General features: G+C 43.4%; 1 protein-coding gene across 1 annotated transcript in view; it reads left to right on the top strand.

Moving 5' to 3' along the window:
• The window catches only part of TRPC1 (transient receptor potential cation channel subfamily C member 1), a 152388-nt gene that overhangs the window by 50869 nt on the left and 82798 nt on the right, over positions 1-18721 (top strand). Inside the window, exons 5-7 of the mRNA XM_082251742.1 lie at positions 3194-3325; positions 7491-7686; positions 14337-14673. Of these exons, the coding sequence (XP_082107868.1) occupies positions 3194-3325; positions 7491-7686; positions 14337-14673 (665 nt within the window). The remainder of the gene's footprint in view (positions 1-3193; positions 3326-7490; positions 7687-14336; positions 14674-18721) is intronic.

Genomic DNA, 18721 nt, shown 5'->3' with positions numbered 1-18721 from the left:
CAGCACTTCCCCTTCACATACCCCCCACAACATTGTCACCCCCACAGCACTGCCCCCTTCACATCCCCCCTCAACACTGACCACTCACATATCACCCCCAAAGCACTGTCCCTTTCACATCCCTCCCCCCCACTGCACTGCCCCCTTCCCATACCCCCCACAACCTTGTCCCCTTCACATGTCACCCCTACAGCACTTCCCCTTTCACATCCCCCCCCACAGCACTGCGCCTTCACATACCCCCCACAACATTGTCACCCCCACAGCACTGCCCCTTTTACATCCCCCACAGCACTGTCTCCGTTCACATATCACCCCCACAGCACTGCCCCTTCACACCCCCCCTCACAGCAGTGCCCCCTTCACATCCCCCCCTCAACACTGACCCACTCACATATCACTCCCAAAGCACTGTCCCTTTCACATCCCTCCCCCCCCCCCCACTGCACTGCCCCCTTCCCATACCCCCCCACAACCTTGTCCCCTTCACATGTCACCCCTACAGCACTGCCACTTTCACATCCCCCCACAGCACTGCCCCCTTCACATACCCCCCCACAACATTGTCACCCCCACAGCACTGCCCCTTTCACATCCCCCCACAGCACTGTCTCCCTTCACATATCATCCCAGCAGCACTACCCTATTCACATCCCCCCACAGCACTGCCACATTCTACCCCCCCACAACATTGTCCCGCTTCACATGTCAACCCCACAGCACTGCCCCCTTCACACCACCCCCCCCCCCACAGCACTGTCTCCTTCACATCCCCCCCACAGCACTGCCTCCTTCACTTCCCCCCACAACATTGTCCCCCATAACATACCCCCCCACAACATTGTCCCCCTTCACATGCCCCCCACAACATTGTCCCCCTTCACAAGTCACCCCCACAGCACTGCCCCCTTCACATACCCCCCAAAGCACTGCCCCCTTAACATGTCACCTCCACAGCACTGCCTCCTTAACATGTCACCTCCACAGCACTGCCCCTTCACACCCCCCCCACAGCACTGCCCTCTTCACATCCCCCCACAACACTGACCCCCTCACATACATACCCCACAACACTGCCCCCTTCACATATCCCCCCCCCCACAGCACTGTCCCCCCTCACATATCACCGCAAAAACACTGCCCCTTTCACCCCCCCCCACAGCACTGCCCCCTTCACATCTCCCCCCTCCTCTCACACACAGCACTGCCCCCCTGTACATGACCCCTGCTCCCCCTCCCTCACAAGTTCACAGCCCTGTACTTTCCTCCCTTCACTCTCCTATCTTACACAGAGTGAGGAGAAGGAGGTGGGACAATCCTGAACTGAAGGCAGAGGCACAGCAGCATTGGATGGGGTGCGGAGCTGCCGGGTTAACCTTTCGTATTAGGAAGCTGGTGATTGGTTGCTAGGACCGCCTCCTAGCAGCCAATCACCTCCTGGTTAATGTGAAAAGTTTATTCAGGCAGCTGCCTCTCTCCATGCAATGCTGGTCCTGCCCCAGTCCAGAATTGTCCCGCCTCCCGATCGGCTGTGCTAATGACAGCGTCGGAGGCTGTGGACAAAATGGTCTGCTAAATGGCGTGGTCGCGGTGGTCCAGATAGAGCAGTAGCTTGGGCCGGACATGGACTGCTGGCTGCCATTTAGTGATGCCTGCAGTATATAATATACAGCATTGATAAAATATCCAGTAAAGGTACCCTAGTATCTAAACCCTGTCAAAAATGCATCTTCAATTAAAGGCTGAACCAATGCAACTATAAAAACTGTACATCTGCAAAAACATTTATTTACAATGTAAAAAAGTGCATATTACTTTCTAAAATACACCGTCTATAATATCTTTCAAAAGAAGGTTTAATTTAAGGTAAAAGAAGTATCATTTAAAAAGATAAATAAACCCAAAATCAAAAATGTAATATATTGCAGCTTTCAGTTCATTTGATGTGGCCGCATCAGTTTTCACTTCTGCCTATGGATCTTGCCAGAAATGCAGTATCCTTGTCGCTTCATGTAACTTAACATAAAGTACAAACAAGTTAATCTTTTCTTTTGTAAACTAATAATCCAATCAGCCTACATATATTGAAGTTGAACACAGGCAGACATACAGTATCTGAAGACCAAAATTAAAAAAATAAATAGCCACCACTCCTTAACCACTTACCGACTGCTCACAGTAATCCTACTGCGGCTCCCCTGGGTGCAGCGACGTAGACCTAGGTCGCTGGACTCCTACTGATTTCAGGGGCGTGATTTCCGCCTCTCTTCCCCGATCGTCGGGGAAAGTGTGAGAAGACCCGCCTGCTTATGTAAACAAAGCAGGCGGATCTTCTCAGTGACAGACAGGAGGATATCACAGGACTCAGCATAGCTGAACCTGAGATCTCTGTCTCTGTCACAGAACCCCCCCCTACACATGTCAGTAAGCATACATTTAACCCATTGATCACCCATAGGGTTAACCCCTTCCCTGCCAGTGTCATTATTACAGTAACAGTGGATATTTTTAGCACTGATTACTGTAGTAATGTCACTGGTCCCCCAAAAAGTGTACAAAAATATCAGTTAGGGGTCCGATCTGTCCGCTGCAATGTCGCAGTCCTGCAAAAAATCGCAGATCGCCACCATTACTATTAAAAATAAATAAATAAAGAAATAAAAATGACAGAAATCTTTCCCATAGTTAGTAAACGTGATAACTTTTGCGTAAACCAATCAAAATACGCTTATTGCGATTTTTTTCCAAAAATATGTAGCAGAAAACAAATTGGCCTAAAATGTTAAAAAAAATAGATTTTTAAATTTTTTTTGGGAATGTTATATAGGAGAATGTGAAAAATATTGTTTTTTTTTTTTTTTTTTTTCAAAATTGTCGCTCTTTTTTTGTTTATAGCGCAAACATTAAAAATCGCACAGGTGATCAAATACCACCAAAGGAAAGCTCTATTTGTAGAAAAAAAAGGACATAAATTTTGTTTGGGTACAAAGTTTATTATACACAGGATTACCAAGTGAAAATGAAGGAAAATAGACTGAAAAAATAAAACTGATGTAACCACTGCAGGAAAGGACTCATAAGTGTAAATAGATTACATTTTTGCCTTTGGGTTTAGAAATGTTTCAAGGTGGTGGTATGATAAAAGGATGCATAAAACACAACTGTATTCTAAAACAAGCATGATTTCTTTAAGGTTTCGACTTGATATTTATCGATGCTTGGCCAGTCCATCTTTGATTATGCTAACAGAAGAAGATCCTATATTGCGGGCATTTGAACTCAGCGCAGACTTAAAGGAGCTTAGCCTTGTAGAAGTGGAATTTAGGTAAGGAAAGTAGGAAAGTGTTAGACTATGTTATTGCTGTAGAATTTTAGCCATTCTGTTGTTGTTAAAAATTGTTAGTGTATAATTTGTATCGTTAATGAAGCTGCAGTCCCTCAAACACTTCAAAATAAATGTTGCACTTCACATAAAGTAGTATTAGCTGCTTGGAAACATGTACTCGTGAGTAGAGTTGAGCGGACACCTGGATGTCCGTGCTCGGCGGGTTCGGCCGAACTTGAAAAAAAGTCCGGGTCCGTATCCCGGACTTTTTTCAAACTTTACCTGGACACTGAACCCCATTGAAGTCAATGGGGACCCGAACTTTCAGGCACTAAAATGGCTCTAAAAAACCAATGGAAAAGGCTAGAGTGCTGCAAATGGCAGCAAAATGTAGTTAAGAGCATGGCAAGTGCTCTTAAAAAAAATTCCCCTTTAAATTTGTAATTTTTAAATAGCAGATTAGAACAGCAATCTGTAGTAAAATATAGCTGAACGCTGCACACAATAGACTGATAAAAATATATTTTTTTTCTCCCTCCTCCTCAGTGGGCTCAAGTGAGGGCAAAAAGATCGTTCATTGCACCACCCCCCACACAGCAAAATTGATGTAGATCGCTAACGGACGATTGTTCTGTCCTGTGTCTCCTAATCTCTCCCTGCCTAATCTCTCCAGCCTGTCCCTAAAATGCTCAAATATCTTTCCCTGCCTACACTCCGACCTGTCCCTGCATTCTTTTCAGCACAATGTTGTTTTACCCTGTCTGTCCCTAATCAGCAGCAGCCAGCACCATTATGTGTGCTCTCTCCCTGCACTACAGCAGACTGACGCGCACCGCGCTGTGTCTCTCGAGCTTATAAAGACCTGGGTCACATGCTTCAGCTGGCCAATCACAGCTACTAATACATTAGTAGGCATGGCTGTAATGGCGCACACCAGTTAAACGCTTGTTGATTGGCTGTTGAAAGCCCGCCATTAAAAGCGCGCCATTACATACAAAACAGGAAATAAAATTACCGAACACGGATTTTAAACCCGAACATACAGTAAAGTTTTCGGGTCCGTGTCCGGGTAACAAAAATCCAATTATCCGGTATGGACCCGAATAATACAGTCCGTGTTCGCTCAACACTACTCGTGAGTCATCACAATTGTAGACTTCTGGCAAACTGTGAACTTCCAATTCATGTACATTTTTGGCACACATAATATTGTTGGGATACTGGAAAACCTTCCTATCATCCCTAGCATCCTGAATTAAGGAAGTAAGTTCCTGCTGTCTCTAGCAGCCAATAAGTAGGGGTGAAAAAAGTTTGGCTCTCTTTCATAAAAAAAATGTAACAGAAAATCAGCCAATAAGTTTGCTGTGAAGAATTCCATAATAAAGTTTCTGCTAACACTGGCTTTCAGCAGTTCAGCAATCAGCATACGATCCAGGCAACAATGCCAGTGGCATTCTGCATGTGAGATTCGCACAAGTCACTCACTATAGTGTCAAACTACCAAAGGAAACTGCCCCCCTTTATTTTATTGTACTAAATGGAAATGTTAATACATTTTTGTTGACTTTTTAATGCTGACAAATACAGCTATAGTATACTGCATCTCAGACTAGCCATTACAGCACCTTCATTTTATCCATTTGCCAGACTGCCAGCCTCTGTATTGTACTTTATAAGAGAATTAAACATTTTTTGTTCTGACCTTTTTAAATCTGGGATGAGTACTGCCAAGCAGCATACTGTGTAGTACTTTTTTGCCTCCTGTTGCAAAGTTGCTGTGGTGCATTTCTCCCTCCCAGCTGCCAAAACACTATACCTTTATGTAGAAAAAAAGTCCTATACTTCTAGGGAAATATTACATACATGCATACAAGTATTTTATCCTCCAGTCTTCAACTTTACGTCATTACTGTTTATAGTATTAAATCTAATGATGAGGTAATCAGATTGGATAAACCACATCACAGGAAAATGTGAGGGTAATGAAAGTTTATACACCTATCTAATCTATCTATCTTTAATGTATAATATATATAAATTAAATAATGATGTTATATATAGAGATTTTTTTTCAAAGAAAAAGTACAATCGCTCACATTCGACCTTGCCAACTCCCCGTTGAGAGAAGTAAAGTGGTGCATGCAGCAAGCCACATCAAATGCTGGGTATGGTCCGGACTCAGAACTGTGTATCGCACAGGGTGCATGGTTCAGAAATGCACAGAGCACAGAGCTGAGGAGTGCATATCCTTTAGGACACAGGGATCTGCAGTGCATATTGCACAATGAAGCAAACAGACAGTGCTTCTACCTCCACTCCACAATATGCTTAAAAGCATGCACCAGTGCTCCGGCTGACGGCTGCTGTAAGCCCAATACATGAGCAATCCTATAGAAAAGCCTGCATCTCAGTACAATGCACTAATAAGTATCCTTTATTCATGGGAAACATAACATGAAATCCACACAGAAGGCCAACGCATTTTGACCACATTGCCCTAGTCATGACTAACCAAATCATGGATAGCCATGACTAAGCCCTAGCAGCTGAAACGTGTTGGCCTTCTGTGGGGATTTCATATACTGTTCCCCATGAATAAAGGAAACCTATTTGCGGATTATACCAAGATACCGGCTTTTCTACTGTAAAGGATTGTGCATATTGTACAGGGCGCAGGGTTCAGGAGTCCACAATGTACAGGGTGCATATCACACAGGGTTCAGGAGTGCGTTTTGTACAGTGCTCAGGAGGAGTGTGTATTGAACAGGGCTCGGGTGTGCATAATGTGCAGTGCTCAGAAATGCGTATTATATAGGACTTAAAATTGCACATTGCACAGTATGCAACGCTCAACAGTGTGTATCACACAGGATGCAGGAGTGTGTATTGCACAAGTGCAGGGCTCCCAAATGCATATTGCACAGGGCGCAGAGCTCAGGAGTGCATATAGTGCAGAAAACAGGGCTCAGGTGTGCATTTTGCACAGGGTACGGAGCTCAGGAGTGTGATTTATGCAAGACTCAGGAGTGCGTATTGTGCAAGAAACAGGGCTAGGGGTGCATTTTGCACAGGGTACGGGGCTCAGGAGTGTGATTTATGCAAGGCTCAGGAGTGCATATTGTGCAAGAAACAGGGCTAGGGGTGCATTTTGCACAGGGTACGGGGCTCAGGAGTGTGATTTATGCAAGGCTCAGGAGTGCGTATTGTGCAAGAAACAGGGCTAGGGGTGCATTTTGCGCTGGGCTCAGGAGTGTGTATTGTGCAGGGCTCAGGAGGGCATATTATGCAGGGCTTACAGGTCATGAGTGTGTATCACACAGGGCACAGGCCTCAGGCGTGCTTATTGCAGAGAGCGCAGTACTCAGTAGTGTGTATTGTGCAGTGCTCAGAAGTGCATATCACACAAGGCCCAGGAGTAGGTAACGCATGCAAGTTGTACAGCCAGAAATTACCATCCCAACTTCCTTCCTGCAGAGATTTCCTGCCAACACCCCCCAGTACAGATTAACCCCTCCAATACCCCCAATTTGCCTGCAAAGTGCACAGAAGGCTGCCTCAGCCAGAAACCACAACACTATTAAAACCCCATTTTGTTGAAATCTGTGATTCCCTACCAAAAAATTCTGCAGAAAAGTAAATGTTGGGTCCAATTAGCTCAAAATATAGAGAGAATTTGGAGTTTTACTCAACTCTTATTATTTGGTTTGCTTATGGAGAAATCTCACAATTCTAAGTAATTTTGTACATGTTTAATTTTAGTAATTTGATTACATAATGACTTTATACCATATATGCAAGTTAACAAAAACAACAGCACCAGTGTGATGTTTGTTATGTTTGTTTTGCCTATTGTGCCTTATTTTGGTATAATAATTGATTCTGTGCTACGTTCAGTACCCCAAAGAAAAAAAACAAAACATTTTTCTACTGTAAAATCGAATTTAAAAGGTCGGTATAATTTGTGCATTTTGGAAATCTTCATTACTTTCTACACTGTCATTTTGAACATGCCTTTATGTTAGAAAAAATAAAAGAGATATAGAAATTGTCAGAGAATGGTTAGGAAAGTGAAAATGGACAGGGACAGAAGGTACATTGATCACCTTTTTCTGTCAGAAAGAAAAAAAGGCGAACGTATCATATTATACTAAGCTCTGCTTTTCAGGAATGATTATGAAGAACTTGCTCAGAAGTGTAAGACCTTTGCAAAGGACTTGCTGGCTCAGGCTAGGAACTCACGGGAACTCGAAGTGATCTTAAATCATCAATCTAGTGATGAACCAGTGGACAAAAGAGGACTTCTAGAGGAGCGCATGAATCTGAGCCGACTGAAGCTGGCAATCAAGTACAACCAGAAAGAGGTAGGTTTATAATCATTGTAAACAGTTCATTATAAAATAAGATATTGATAAAGTGCAACTTAAACAATTTCCTAACCACTTAAGGACCGGAAGATTTTCCTTCTTAACCACTTTACCACCGGAGCATTTTGCTGTCTTACGTCTGGGCCACTTTTTTCGATTCGACGCTGTGTGACTTTAACTGACAATTGCGCGGTCGTGCGACGCCGTACCCAAACAAAATTTACGTCCTTTTTTTCCCACAAACAGAGCTCTCTTTTGGTGGTATTTGATCACCTGTGCGATTTTTACTTTTTGCGCTATAAACAAAAAAAGAGCGTTTATTTTGAAAAAATAACAATATTTTTAAAAAATTTTATATGAAATTCCCCCCAAAAAAAGATGTAAAAAACAATTTTTTTAAAATTTTTTGGCCAATTTGTTTTCTGCTACCTATGTTTGGTAAAAAAAAATCACAATAAGCGTATTTTGATTGGTTTGCGCAAAAGTTATTGCGTTTACTAACTAAGGGAAAGATTTATGTCATTTTTGGTGTTTTTTTTAACGCGTAATGGCGGCAATCTGCGATTTTTGTTGCGGGGCTTCGACATTGCGGCAGACAGATCGGACCCTTGACTGACATTTTTGACACTTTTGGGGGTACCAGTGACATTACTGCAGTAATCAGTGCTATATATATGCACTGTTACTGTAAAAATGACACTGGCAGGGAAGGGGTTAATTTTATTGGAGAGGGAGGGGTTAATGTATGTCTGGTGCTTACTGACATGTGGGGGGGGGGGGGAGGTGACTGAGTGACACAAGGACAGATCCAGGGTTCAGCTATGCTGAACCCTGCAATCTGACCCTGCCTGTCACTTAGGAGATCCGCCCGCTTGTGTTTACACAAGCAGGCGGATCTCCACACTAGATCCCCGACGATCGGGGAAGAGCGGCGGCGATCGCCGCTGCTCCTCCCCTGGCCCGACTCCCGCTGTGACTGAAAACAGCGGGAGCGAGCTTCCGGCGGCGCGCGCGTGCCGCCGAGAAGGGGGACTGTCTGACGACGTAGTACTACGTCGTCAGGCGATAACGAGCCACTCTGCTGCAGTAATATTACTGCAGGCAGACGTAAAGTGGTTAATGACCAGGCCATTTTTTTTGCGATTCGGCATTGCGTTACTTTAATTAACAATTGCATGTCGTGCGATGCTGTACCCAAAAAAAATTGACGTCCTTTTTTCCCCACAAATAGAGCTTTCTTTTGGTGGTATTTGATCACCTGTGCGATTTATATTTTTTGCGCTATAAACAAAAAAAGAGCGTCAATTTTGAAAAAAAAAAAAACAATATTTTTTACATTCTGCCAATAAAAAAAAATAAAAAATCTAATTTTTTTCATCACTTTAAGCAAAATTGTTTATTCTGCCACATATTTTTGGTAAAAAAAAAATCCAAATAAGTGTATATTGATTGGTTTGTGCAAAAGTTATCGCGTCTACACACTAGGGGAAAGATTTATATCATTTTTATTTATTTATTTATTTCCTTACTAGTAATGGCAGCGATCAGCAATTTTTAGCGTGACTGCGACATTGAGGTGGACAGATCGGACCCCTAACTGACATTTTTTACAGTTTTGGGGGGACCAGTGACATTACTACAGTAATCAGTGCTAAAAATATGCATGGTTACTGTACTAATGACACTGGCAGGGAAGAGGTTAACACCAGGGGCGATAAAAGGGTTAAATGTATGTCTAGAGGGTGTTTTCTAACTGTGAGGGAAATGGGTTTATGGAATCAACACAGGGACCTGTGTTCCTAAATAGGAGGTACACAGGAACCCTGTGTTGAATGCATGTTTATAATGGCAGACCGCCGTTCTGTCTCCCCAGGGAGTGATCCCAAGTGCCTGGCGGCAATCGCGGCTATCAGCCCCGCAGATCAGTTTCTCCTCTCGCGAATCGGCGTGCACGCCCCCATGATCGCTCCCGAGAAGCGACGTATGGATATGGCGATTCACACAGCTGAGCCACCTTGCCGCATTATATCTGCGGCGGGTGGTGACCAAGAGGTTAAAGTAGATCTAAACCCTACTTTTATGACATTAAATTTGCTAAAGCAATGGATATGATAAAAAAAATAGCCATTTTCCCATAAAATACTGTTTTCACCCTTTTTTATATCTGTCCTCTAATCTGTTTCATCTACTTTCAGACATTTCCCGTCTATATGCACTTGCTCCAGCTTCAACTGCCCATCATTGTCCTTGACTGGCTTCCTGGTCATGATATTGGTAGCCATGCTGATGCCATGTTTCTGTGGTTTCCAGTAGGGGCACTAGTGACAGTGGGGGAGATTTACTAAAACCGGTGCCCACAGAATCTGGTGCAGTTCTGCATATTAACCAATCAGCTTTCAGGTTTTAATGTCAAAGCTTAAAGTTGTAGTAAACTCAGTTTTACTACTTGTGTCTACATGTAAGCCTATGAGGCTTACCCAGTGGTGTATTTTGGTTTTGTGCTGCCCTAAGCAATACTAAAATTGGGCGCCCCCCCTCCCCCACCTATTTAACTTTGCCCCACTACTTCTTTTTTAATGGATGTGGCTCTCTCCAAAATTGAAGGACTACAAGTCCCAGCATGAACTCCTGAGATCTCACAAGAGAGGGGTGGGTGAGGGGGGGTTGAGAGAGGGGGGGGGGTGAGAGAGCAAGAAAGGGGGGATGAGAGACAGAGAGAGGGGGATGAGAGAGAGAGAGAGCGAGAGGGGGGATGAGAGAGAGAGAGAGAGAGAGAGGGGTGATGAGAGAGAGAGAGAGGGGTGAGAGAGAGAGAGGGGGTTGAGAGGGAGGGGGGAATGAGAGAGGTGGCTCTAGCAACCAGTGGCCAATAGAGACTCAGGTGGAGGGGGGGGGCAGTTTCTTTGCTGCCCCCCTGCAAAGTGCCGCCCTAGGCCTGGGCCTTGTTGGCCTAGGCCAAAATACAGCACTGTAAAAGAGAAAAGTTGATCTGGTGATAGTAACTAAACCCAAGCAACCAAGCGGTTAATTAGCAGAAACAAAGACTTACTGGTAGTGAATTAAATTGCATTTATTGAAAAATCATTACGACTAGCCATAAGAAAAATATAAGGCTTACCTGTAGGTACTGTGAATATCTCCTAAACTTGCACTGTTTAGGAGATATTCACACTGCACACAGCTGGTGACATCACCGGTGCATGCACTTTGAAGCCTGTGCCATAAACTGTGCGAGTGATGTAATCGAGTCCTCGGCCACTCATGTAGCCTGAGGCCATTAACTTGGAAGGAAGATGCAAATGGAAGCCCTGTCAGCAATGACATCTCACCGCTGGAAGACTTAGTTTTAAGGTAAGTCTCTAATAATGTGCTAGTATACGATGCATACTAGCACATTATGACATTGCCTTGCAGGGGATGCTCTATTTATCGGGAAAAAAAAATATTTCATTTGGGTACAGCATTGCATGACTGCGCAATCGCCAGTTAAAGTAGCCCAGTGCTAAATAGCAAAAAATGGACTGGTCATGAAGGGAGTAAAACCTTTGGGAGCTTAATTGGTTAAAGTATAACTAAAAGCAAAACTTTTTCTTTTAGTTTTGGATAGAGTGGAGAGGGATTATTGTTGTCTGTGGGTTGTCCCTAGAATAGTAATATTGGGGAAATCTTCCAAAGGGGGCAATAGTTTTGGTGACAACCAGGGATTCCCTCACTAGATAGATTTGCTTTCATTTCCTGTTCTGGCTATGGGACAGAATGTAAAAGGAAAGCTCCCAAATGATACACAGATGGCAAATCCCTTACTCCAAACTGAAAAAAAAGTTTTGCCTGTATTTCAGCTTAAAGCTCATATGATTTTAGTGATTTGGTTTTATATTTATTATAGCTAAGTATCACATATAACATGGGGGATTTTAAAACATTTACATTTTAAAAGAAAAATAAAGTGCATTGTGAATAAGTACACATTTTGAGTTGTTTTCCTAACATAAATCTATAGGTACTTTTTTATTTAGATTTTTACCTTTTTCTGTACTAGTATGCTCTATATTTTGGTTACTGTATTTTATATACAGATGCAAAAGCTCCCTCTAGTGGCTATCTGTATATCTGGTATTTTGAAGATACTTTTTGCTTAAAGTGTATGTCAGGAAAAAAAATCTTATGCAGCACATCTCTGCAATATATGCACATTTCACCATTTCATCATCTCTGCAATATATGCACATTTCACCATGTTTTATCCCTTTTGAAGGCACTGAAAGTACACAAATACTTTGTTCTGCCAGAAATACACTTAGCTTCCAATTTCCTCTTGTGGGCTGACAACACACGGCATTTAGTGGACTGCAAGAAATGGTGTCAGACCTTGTTGATCTGGAATAAGCATGTAGCAAATAAAGTCAAACTGAAGTCAGAACTCCTGATTCATATGCCTACTTTGGGTCAGTGTCTAGGAAAGTGTTGACATTTTAGATTTCTAGATCAGCCAGACAACAACATTTTCAGGAGGAAAAGCTCTCCATGACTGCCCAAAAATTCCTCTACTGACTGCTTTGGCTCAGTAATCTTTTAAAAACACTATTGTTTTCAGTGAAGCCAAACCTGACCTTTGGAGCTCAGCTATAACAGCTCAATTTCATTACTAAAATGACTAGTGGTTAATTGCTAGAAGTAGAAAGTGATCACTAATTGGATAGAACTAACAGTTCCCAGGACGTAGATTGCACAAGTAGAACGTAGTAAAGGCCATTCACACAATTGCACCACAGTATGATGATTTGCATTTGTTGACCAGTTTTGTTAAATAAGAATTTTAGGGTCTATTGACACTTTCCTGTTTTTGTGTGTTGTGTTAATGCACATTTTATCATGCATTAACTTGCTTTGCATTAAAATCAATTTTAAATGGGTTGCCAATGCACAAGAATGCACTTTTTAGTGCATTACCGTGCAAGTGTTGGGGTGCCATCCAAAATGAATTTCACCAAAATGTGCTAACGCATATAGCATGCATTTTACAGTAATACAATGCATTACAAAAGTGTTTCAACCCTTAGAAAATGGCCCTGTAGTTTTCCTGTTTCTGGTTGCTTCTCAGTTTAAAACATTACAATTATCATAAGGTTTTATGTCCAAAGTTTTATACATAATTGTTTCTTAAAGTGGATGTAAACCCTCACATATACCCAGTGAAGTGAACAGCATCAGATGATACACAGAGATGAAACAAATTTCCCTACATATGTTTTACTTGTTTATCTGCAGTCCTCTCCTCTCTACGCCCTTCAAAAGGGCAGAGAAGTGTTAAAACATTTCTTCATCTGCCAGGAGCACAGAGGAGGGGGGGCAGAGAGACTGCAGTTACAGTGTGTAAGAGCTGATTGGAGGAAAGGCACACCCCCACCTCCCCCCTCCACACAGCAGAAGAACTGTGCTCTGAATAGACAATCTCTGTTCTGAGTTCTCCCTCCCCCTCCCCCTCTCTCCAGACACAAATGTATGCCATATGTGGAGAAAACTTCTCAGAAGTGACTCATGCTGATGACAGAGGAACGAAGCACCAGAGAGGAGAGAAACGGCACTTAGAGCTTTGAAGAGAGATGAATAAACACTACAGATATATGTGCTTTTCTCGGATTACATGACTGAGTTTTACTGCAGGCAAGACACACTTGTCTTTGTACTCCTCACCTGGTTGCCGCCACAAACGCTTATTAAACAAATAAGTTTATCTTGGTCTCATCAGAACACAGGGCATGGTTCCAAGCTATTCATGTCCTTAGTCTGCTTGTCTACAGCCAACTATTTGTGGGCTTTCTTGTGCATCATCTTTAGAAGATGCTTCCTTCTAGGACGACAGCCATGCAGACCAATTTGATGCAGTGAGCGGCGTATGGTCTGAGCACTGACAAGCTGACCCCCCACCCCTTCAACGTCTGCAGCAATGCTGGCGGCACTCATACCTTTATTTCCCAAAGACAACCTCTGGATTTGATGCTGAGCACGTGCACTCAACATCTTTGGTCGACCATGGTAATGCCTGTTCTGAGTGGAACCTGTCCTGTTTACACCCCTGTATGGTCTTGGCCACCATGCTGCAGCTCAGTTTCAGGGGGGTCTTGGCAATCTTCCTATAGCCTAGGCCATCTTTATGTTGCGCAACAATTATTTCTTTAAGATTCTCAGAAAGTTCTTTGCCATGAGGTGCCATGTTGAATTTCCAGTGACCAGTATGAGAGCGTGAGAGCGATAACACCAAATTTAACACACCTGCTCCCCGTTCACACCCAAGGCCTTGTAACACTAACGAGTCACATGACACCGGGGGAGGGAAAATGGCTAATTGGGCCTAATTTGAACATTTTCACTTAGTAGTGTACTCACTTTTGTTGCCCGTGGTTTAGACATTAATGGCTGTGTGTTGAGTTATTTTGAGGGGACAGCAAATTGTCACTGTTATACAAGCTGTACACTCACTACTTTACATTGTAGCAAAGTATAATTTCTTCAGTGTTGTCAAATGAAAAGATATAATACAATATTTACAAAAATGTGAGGGGTGTACTCACTTTTGTGAGATACTGTGTATATATATATATATATACTTTATATGCCTTTAAGTTTATTTCTTTTTTTTTTTTCAGTTTGTATCCCAGTCAAACTGTCAGCAGTTCCTCAACACTGTCTGGTTTGGACAAATGGCAGGCTATAGACGAAAACACACGTGCAAGAAGATACTAATTGTCCTCACTGTGGCCTTATGCTGGCCAATTCTGTCCCTGTGCTATCTCCTTGCCCCCAAGTCACAGGTTGGACGAATGATCCACACACCTTTCATGAAATTTATTATACATGGGGCCTCTTACTTCACGTTCCTGCTGCTTCTCAACCTGTATTCCTTAGTCTACAATGAGGACAAAAAGAACACAATGGGACCAGCTTTAGAGAGAATTGACTATCTGCTCATCATATGGATCATTGGTAAGTAGAGTATGAACATTAGTAAATTACTGAAAACCAAACCAAAGCATGAATTAAAATAGAACTACAGTGGAACCTTGGTTTACGAGTACCTCTGTTTACGAGCGTTTTGAAAGACGAGCAACATTTTTTAAAAAAAACTGTCTTGGTATACGAGCACTGTCTTGATATACGAGCAGTTTTATACTCTAAAAGCATGCCATCCCCTCTGTAAATGCACTCTTTCACATACCATTATGTGTCCCAGCGCTTGTACACTGTATAAACATGCCGATTTATATTGTTTTAGAGTGTCCCTGCACTTACTGTATGTATGTGTCTCCTCGTTTCTCTGCCTCGCTCTCACCTCGTCTCCCTGCTCTACCCGGCGGGAGGGGCCGATCACTCCTTCTGACGTCATCTGAGGAGGAGGGGAGGAGGAAGCAGAGGGCTGCAGTGTTGTGAGTGAACAGCCAGACAAGCACTAATAAAGAATAATCGGCATCTGTTATGTAGTACAGCACGAATACAGGGACACATAATGTTTAACAAAGGAGATGGCATACTTATACTGTACAGTAATGTACTACTTTATATATAACAGCATATATTTATATTACTATAAATGCTTGTGGAACGAATCATCTGAGTTTCAATGCTTTCCTATGGGAAAACTTGCTTTGATATACGAGTGTTTTGGATTACAAGCAAGCTGCTGGAACGAATTATACTCGTAAACCAAGGTTCCACTGTATAGGCAAAACTTTTTTTCCATTTTGGAAGGGAGGGTTATAAATCCTGTCTTCGCAGAAAATGTTTTATGCAGGAGGTGACCAGCGCTATGGAGTTTATAATAAATACAATAAAAGACCTAAGGTGTAAGCTGCCAACAACCAACCCTGAAAGGGTTAAAAGTGATAAAATGTAAAAAAGGTTGAAAACGGCGCTACCTTCAAAGTGCTGATGTGTCAAATAAATAAATAAATAGTGTTTGATATAAAGTGCTGACGTGTCTGATATAATAAATATTGTTTGTTTAAAGTGCTCATATACTGGGTGATAACGGGTTAAATATTGCAACACTTACCATTCATAAGTGCTAGTGCCAGATAAAATAAAAATGAAAATAAAATGGAAATAAAATCAAACCCAGTGCTTTTATTAAAATAATATTGTGTCTTACAGTGATAAATCGTGGAAGTGTTTACATAAATAACATATAAACATAAGTGCTTATTTTATTGGAAGAATGACTGTAAAATAGTAACCTGTTATTTTATAACGTGCTGTGATTAAAAGTGATGTGAAACTTCACACATATACAAGTGAAAAAATTAAAATGGTGAGTCCTCTCTGATAAAGGAATGAAAAACAGGTATTGATGAAAATGGAAGAACTCGGGTTGCAAACACCAATGTGGCCACTAGGTGTCGCACCCGGCCGGTATACAACCTGTATTTCAATAGGGACCAATGTGGAATCCTGGGGTTCCCTCACAGCGATCTCTCCTCTTCCTGAGTGCCTCGGAATACAAAAAGAGAGAGAGAGGGGGACCCCTTAGTACAATGTATAGTGCCAATTTTTTGGGGGCAAGGTAGTAACTTACAGTTAGGCTGTCCTCGATCAGTAAAGAGAAGCCGGGAAGCTTCCGCGTTCCACGGCCCAAGCTCGGTATTGGCTGTCCCCGAAATGATGAAAGCTGCCACTCCATCACAGAACCAGAACCGCCGGCATTGCAGTGAGGCTAAAGATGTCCTCCGTCCGGCTTCAGGTCTGAGAGCACCAATATGGCGGCGGAAGCCATATGGTTGCCTAGGAGACGTTGCGGCTATTTAACACCGGGAGCCTGATAGGTTGACGCCGCTCCAGTAGACATTGTATTACGTCACCACATCACTTCCGGTATCTGGAGCTTGGGCCGTGGAACGCGGAAGCTTCCCGGCTTCTCATTTTAATTTTTTCACTTGTATATGTGTGAAGTTTCACATCACTTTTAATCACAGCACGCTATAAAATAACAGGTTACTATTTTACAGTCATTCTTCCAATAAAATAAGCACTTATGTTTATATGTTATTTATGTAAACACTTCCACGATTTATCACTGTAAGACACAATATTATTTTAATAAAAGCACTGGGTTTGTTTTTATTTCCATTTTATTTTCATTTTTATTTTATCTGGCACTAGCACTTATGAATGGTAAGTATTGCAATATTTAACCCGTTATCACCCAGTATATGAGCACTTTAAACAAACAATATTTATTATATCAGACACGTCAGCACTTTATATCAAACACTATTTATTTATTTATTTGACACATCAGCACTTTGAAGGTAGCGCCGTTTTCAACCTTTTTTACATTTTATAAATCCTGTCAGTTTTTTTGCCATCTATATCCTGTAGGGGAGATAAAATCCCTCCAAACAAAGAGAACAGTGGTGGTTCTACATTAAATTGCTCCCCGGGCAAGACTCCCTCCCGGTGCCCCCCCCCAAAAAAAAAAAATTAACATGACAACATAACAATAAATGCAGAGTGCCACAGCATTGCCCCCAATAAATGCAGAGTGCCACAGCATTGCCCCCAATAAATACAGAGTGGCACAGCATTGCCCCCAATAAATACAGAGTGCCACAGCATTGCCCCCAATAAATGCAGAGTGCCACAGCATTGTTGCCCCCAATAAAAGCAGAGTGCCACAGCATTGCCCCCAATAAATGCAGAGTGCCACAGCAATGCCCCCAATAAATGCAGAGTGCCACAGCATTGCCCCCAATAAATGCAGAGTGCCACAGCATTGCCCCAATAAATGCAGAGTGCCACAGCAATGCCCCCAATAAATGCAGAGTGCCACAGCAATGCCCCCAATAAATGCACAGTGCCACAGCAATGCCCCCAATAAATGCACAGTGCCACAGCAATGCCCCCAATAAATGCACAGTGCCACAGCAATGCCCCCAATAAATGCACAGTGCCACAGCATTGCCCCCAATAAATGCAGAGTGCCACAGCAATGCCCCCAATAAATGCAGAGTGCCACAGCAACGCCCCCAATAAATGCAGAGTGCCACAGCATTGTTGCCCCCAATAAATGCAGAGTGCCACAACATTGTTGCCCCCAATAAATGCAGAGTGCCACAGCATTGTTGCCCCCAATAAACGCATTGCCCCTTTTCAATGCAGAGCGCCACAGCACTGCCCCCTTTAATGCAGAGCGCCACAGCAATGCCCCCTTTAATGCAGAGTGCCACAGCAATGCCCCCTTTAATGCAGAGCGCCACAGCAATGCCCCCTTTCAATGCAGAGCACCACAGCACTGCCCCCTTTAATGCAGAGCGCCACAGCAATGCCCCCTTTAATGCAGAGCGCCACAGCAATGCCCCTTTTAATGCAGAGTGCCACAGCAATGCCCCCTTTCAATGCAGAGCGCCACAGCAATGCCCCCTTTTAATGCAGAGCGCCACAGCAATGCCCCCTTTAATGCAGAGCGCCACAGCAATGCCCCCTTTTAATGCAGAGCGCCACAGCAATGCCCCCTTTAATGCAGAGCACCACAGCAATGCCCCTTTTAATGCAGAGCGCCACAGCAATGCCCCTTTTAATGCAGAGCGCCACAGCAATGCCCCCTTTCAATGCAGAGCGCCACAGCAATGCCCCCTTTAATGTAGAGATGCCACAGCATTGCCCCCTTTCATGCAGAGCGCCTCAGCATTGCCCCCTTTCAATGTAGAGATGCCATGCCAGAGTGCCACTTTTCAATGCAGGGCGCCAGCGTTCCCCCCCCCCCGAGACCCGTCCGTGCACAGCACTTACCTCACATCTCTTCAGTCCTCCCGCGGTGCCTCCTCCTCGGCCAATTGTAGCGTGGGGTTTGCCTTTCGGCCAATCAGGAAGTGGGAGGACCCGCTCCCTGATTGGCCAGGAGGAGGATCAGTGTGACAATAGCGAATTTTCATTCGCTATTGTCACACAATGGGCGGGCTCGGGGGGAGCAATGCTCTGCTCCTCGGCTCGGCTCGGCTGCGGCGGCTTTAGGCATGGGCGAATGGGGCTCGGGCGGTCC

This window comes from Pelophylax lessonae (genome assembly GCF_965119305.1).
Source record: "Pelophylax lessonae genome assembly, chromosome: 3".
NCBI lineage: Eukaryota > Metazoa > Chordata > Amphibia > Anura > Ranidae > Pelophylax > Pelophylax lessonae.
This window is presented reverse-complemented; position numbering and strand designations above follow the sequence as displayed.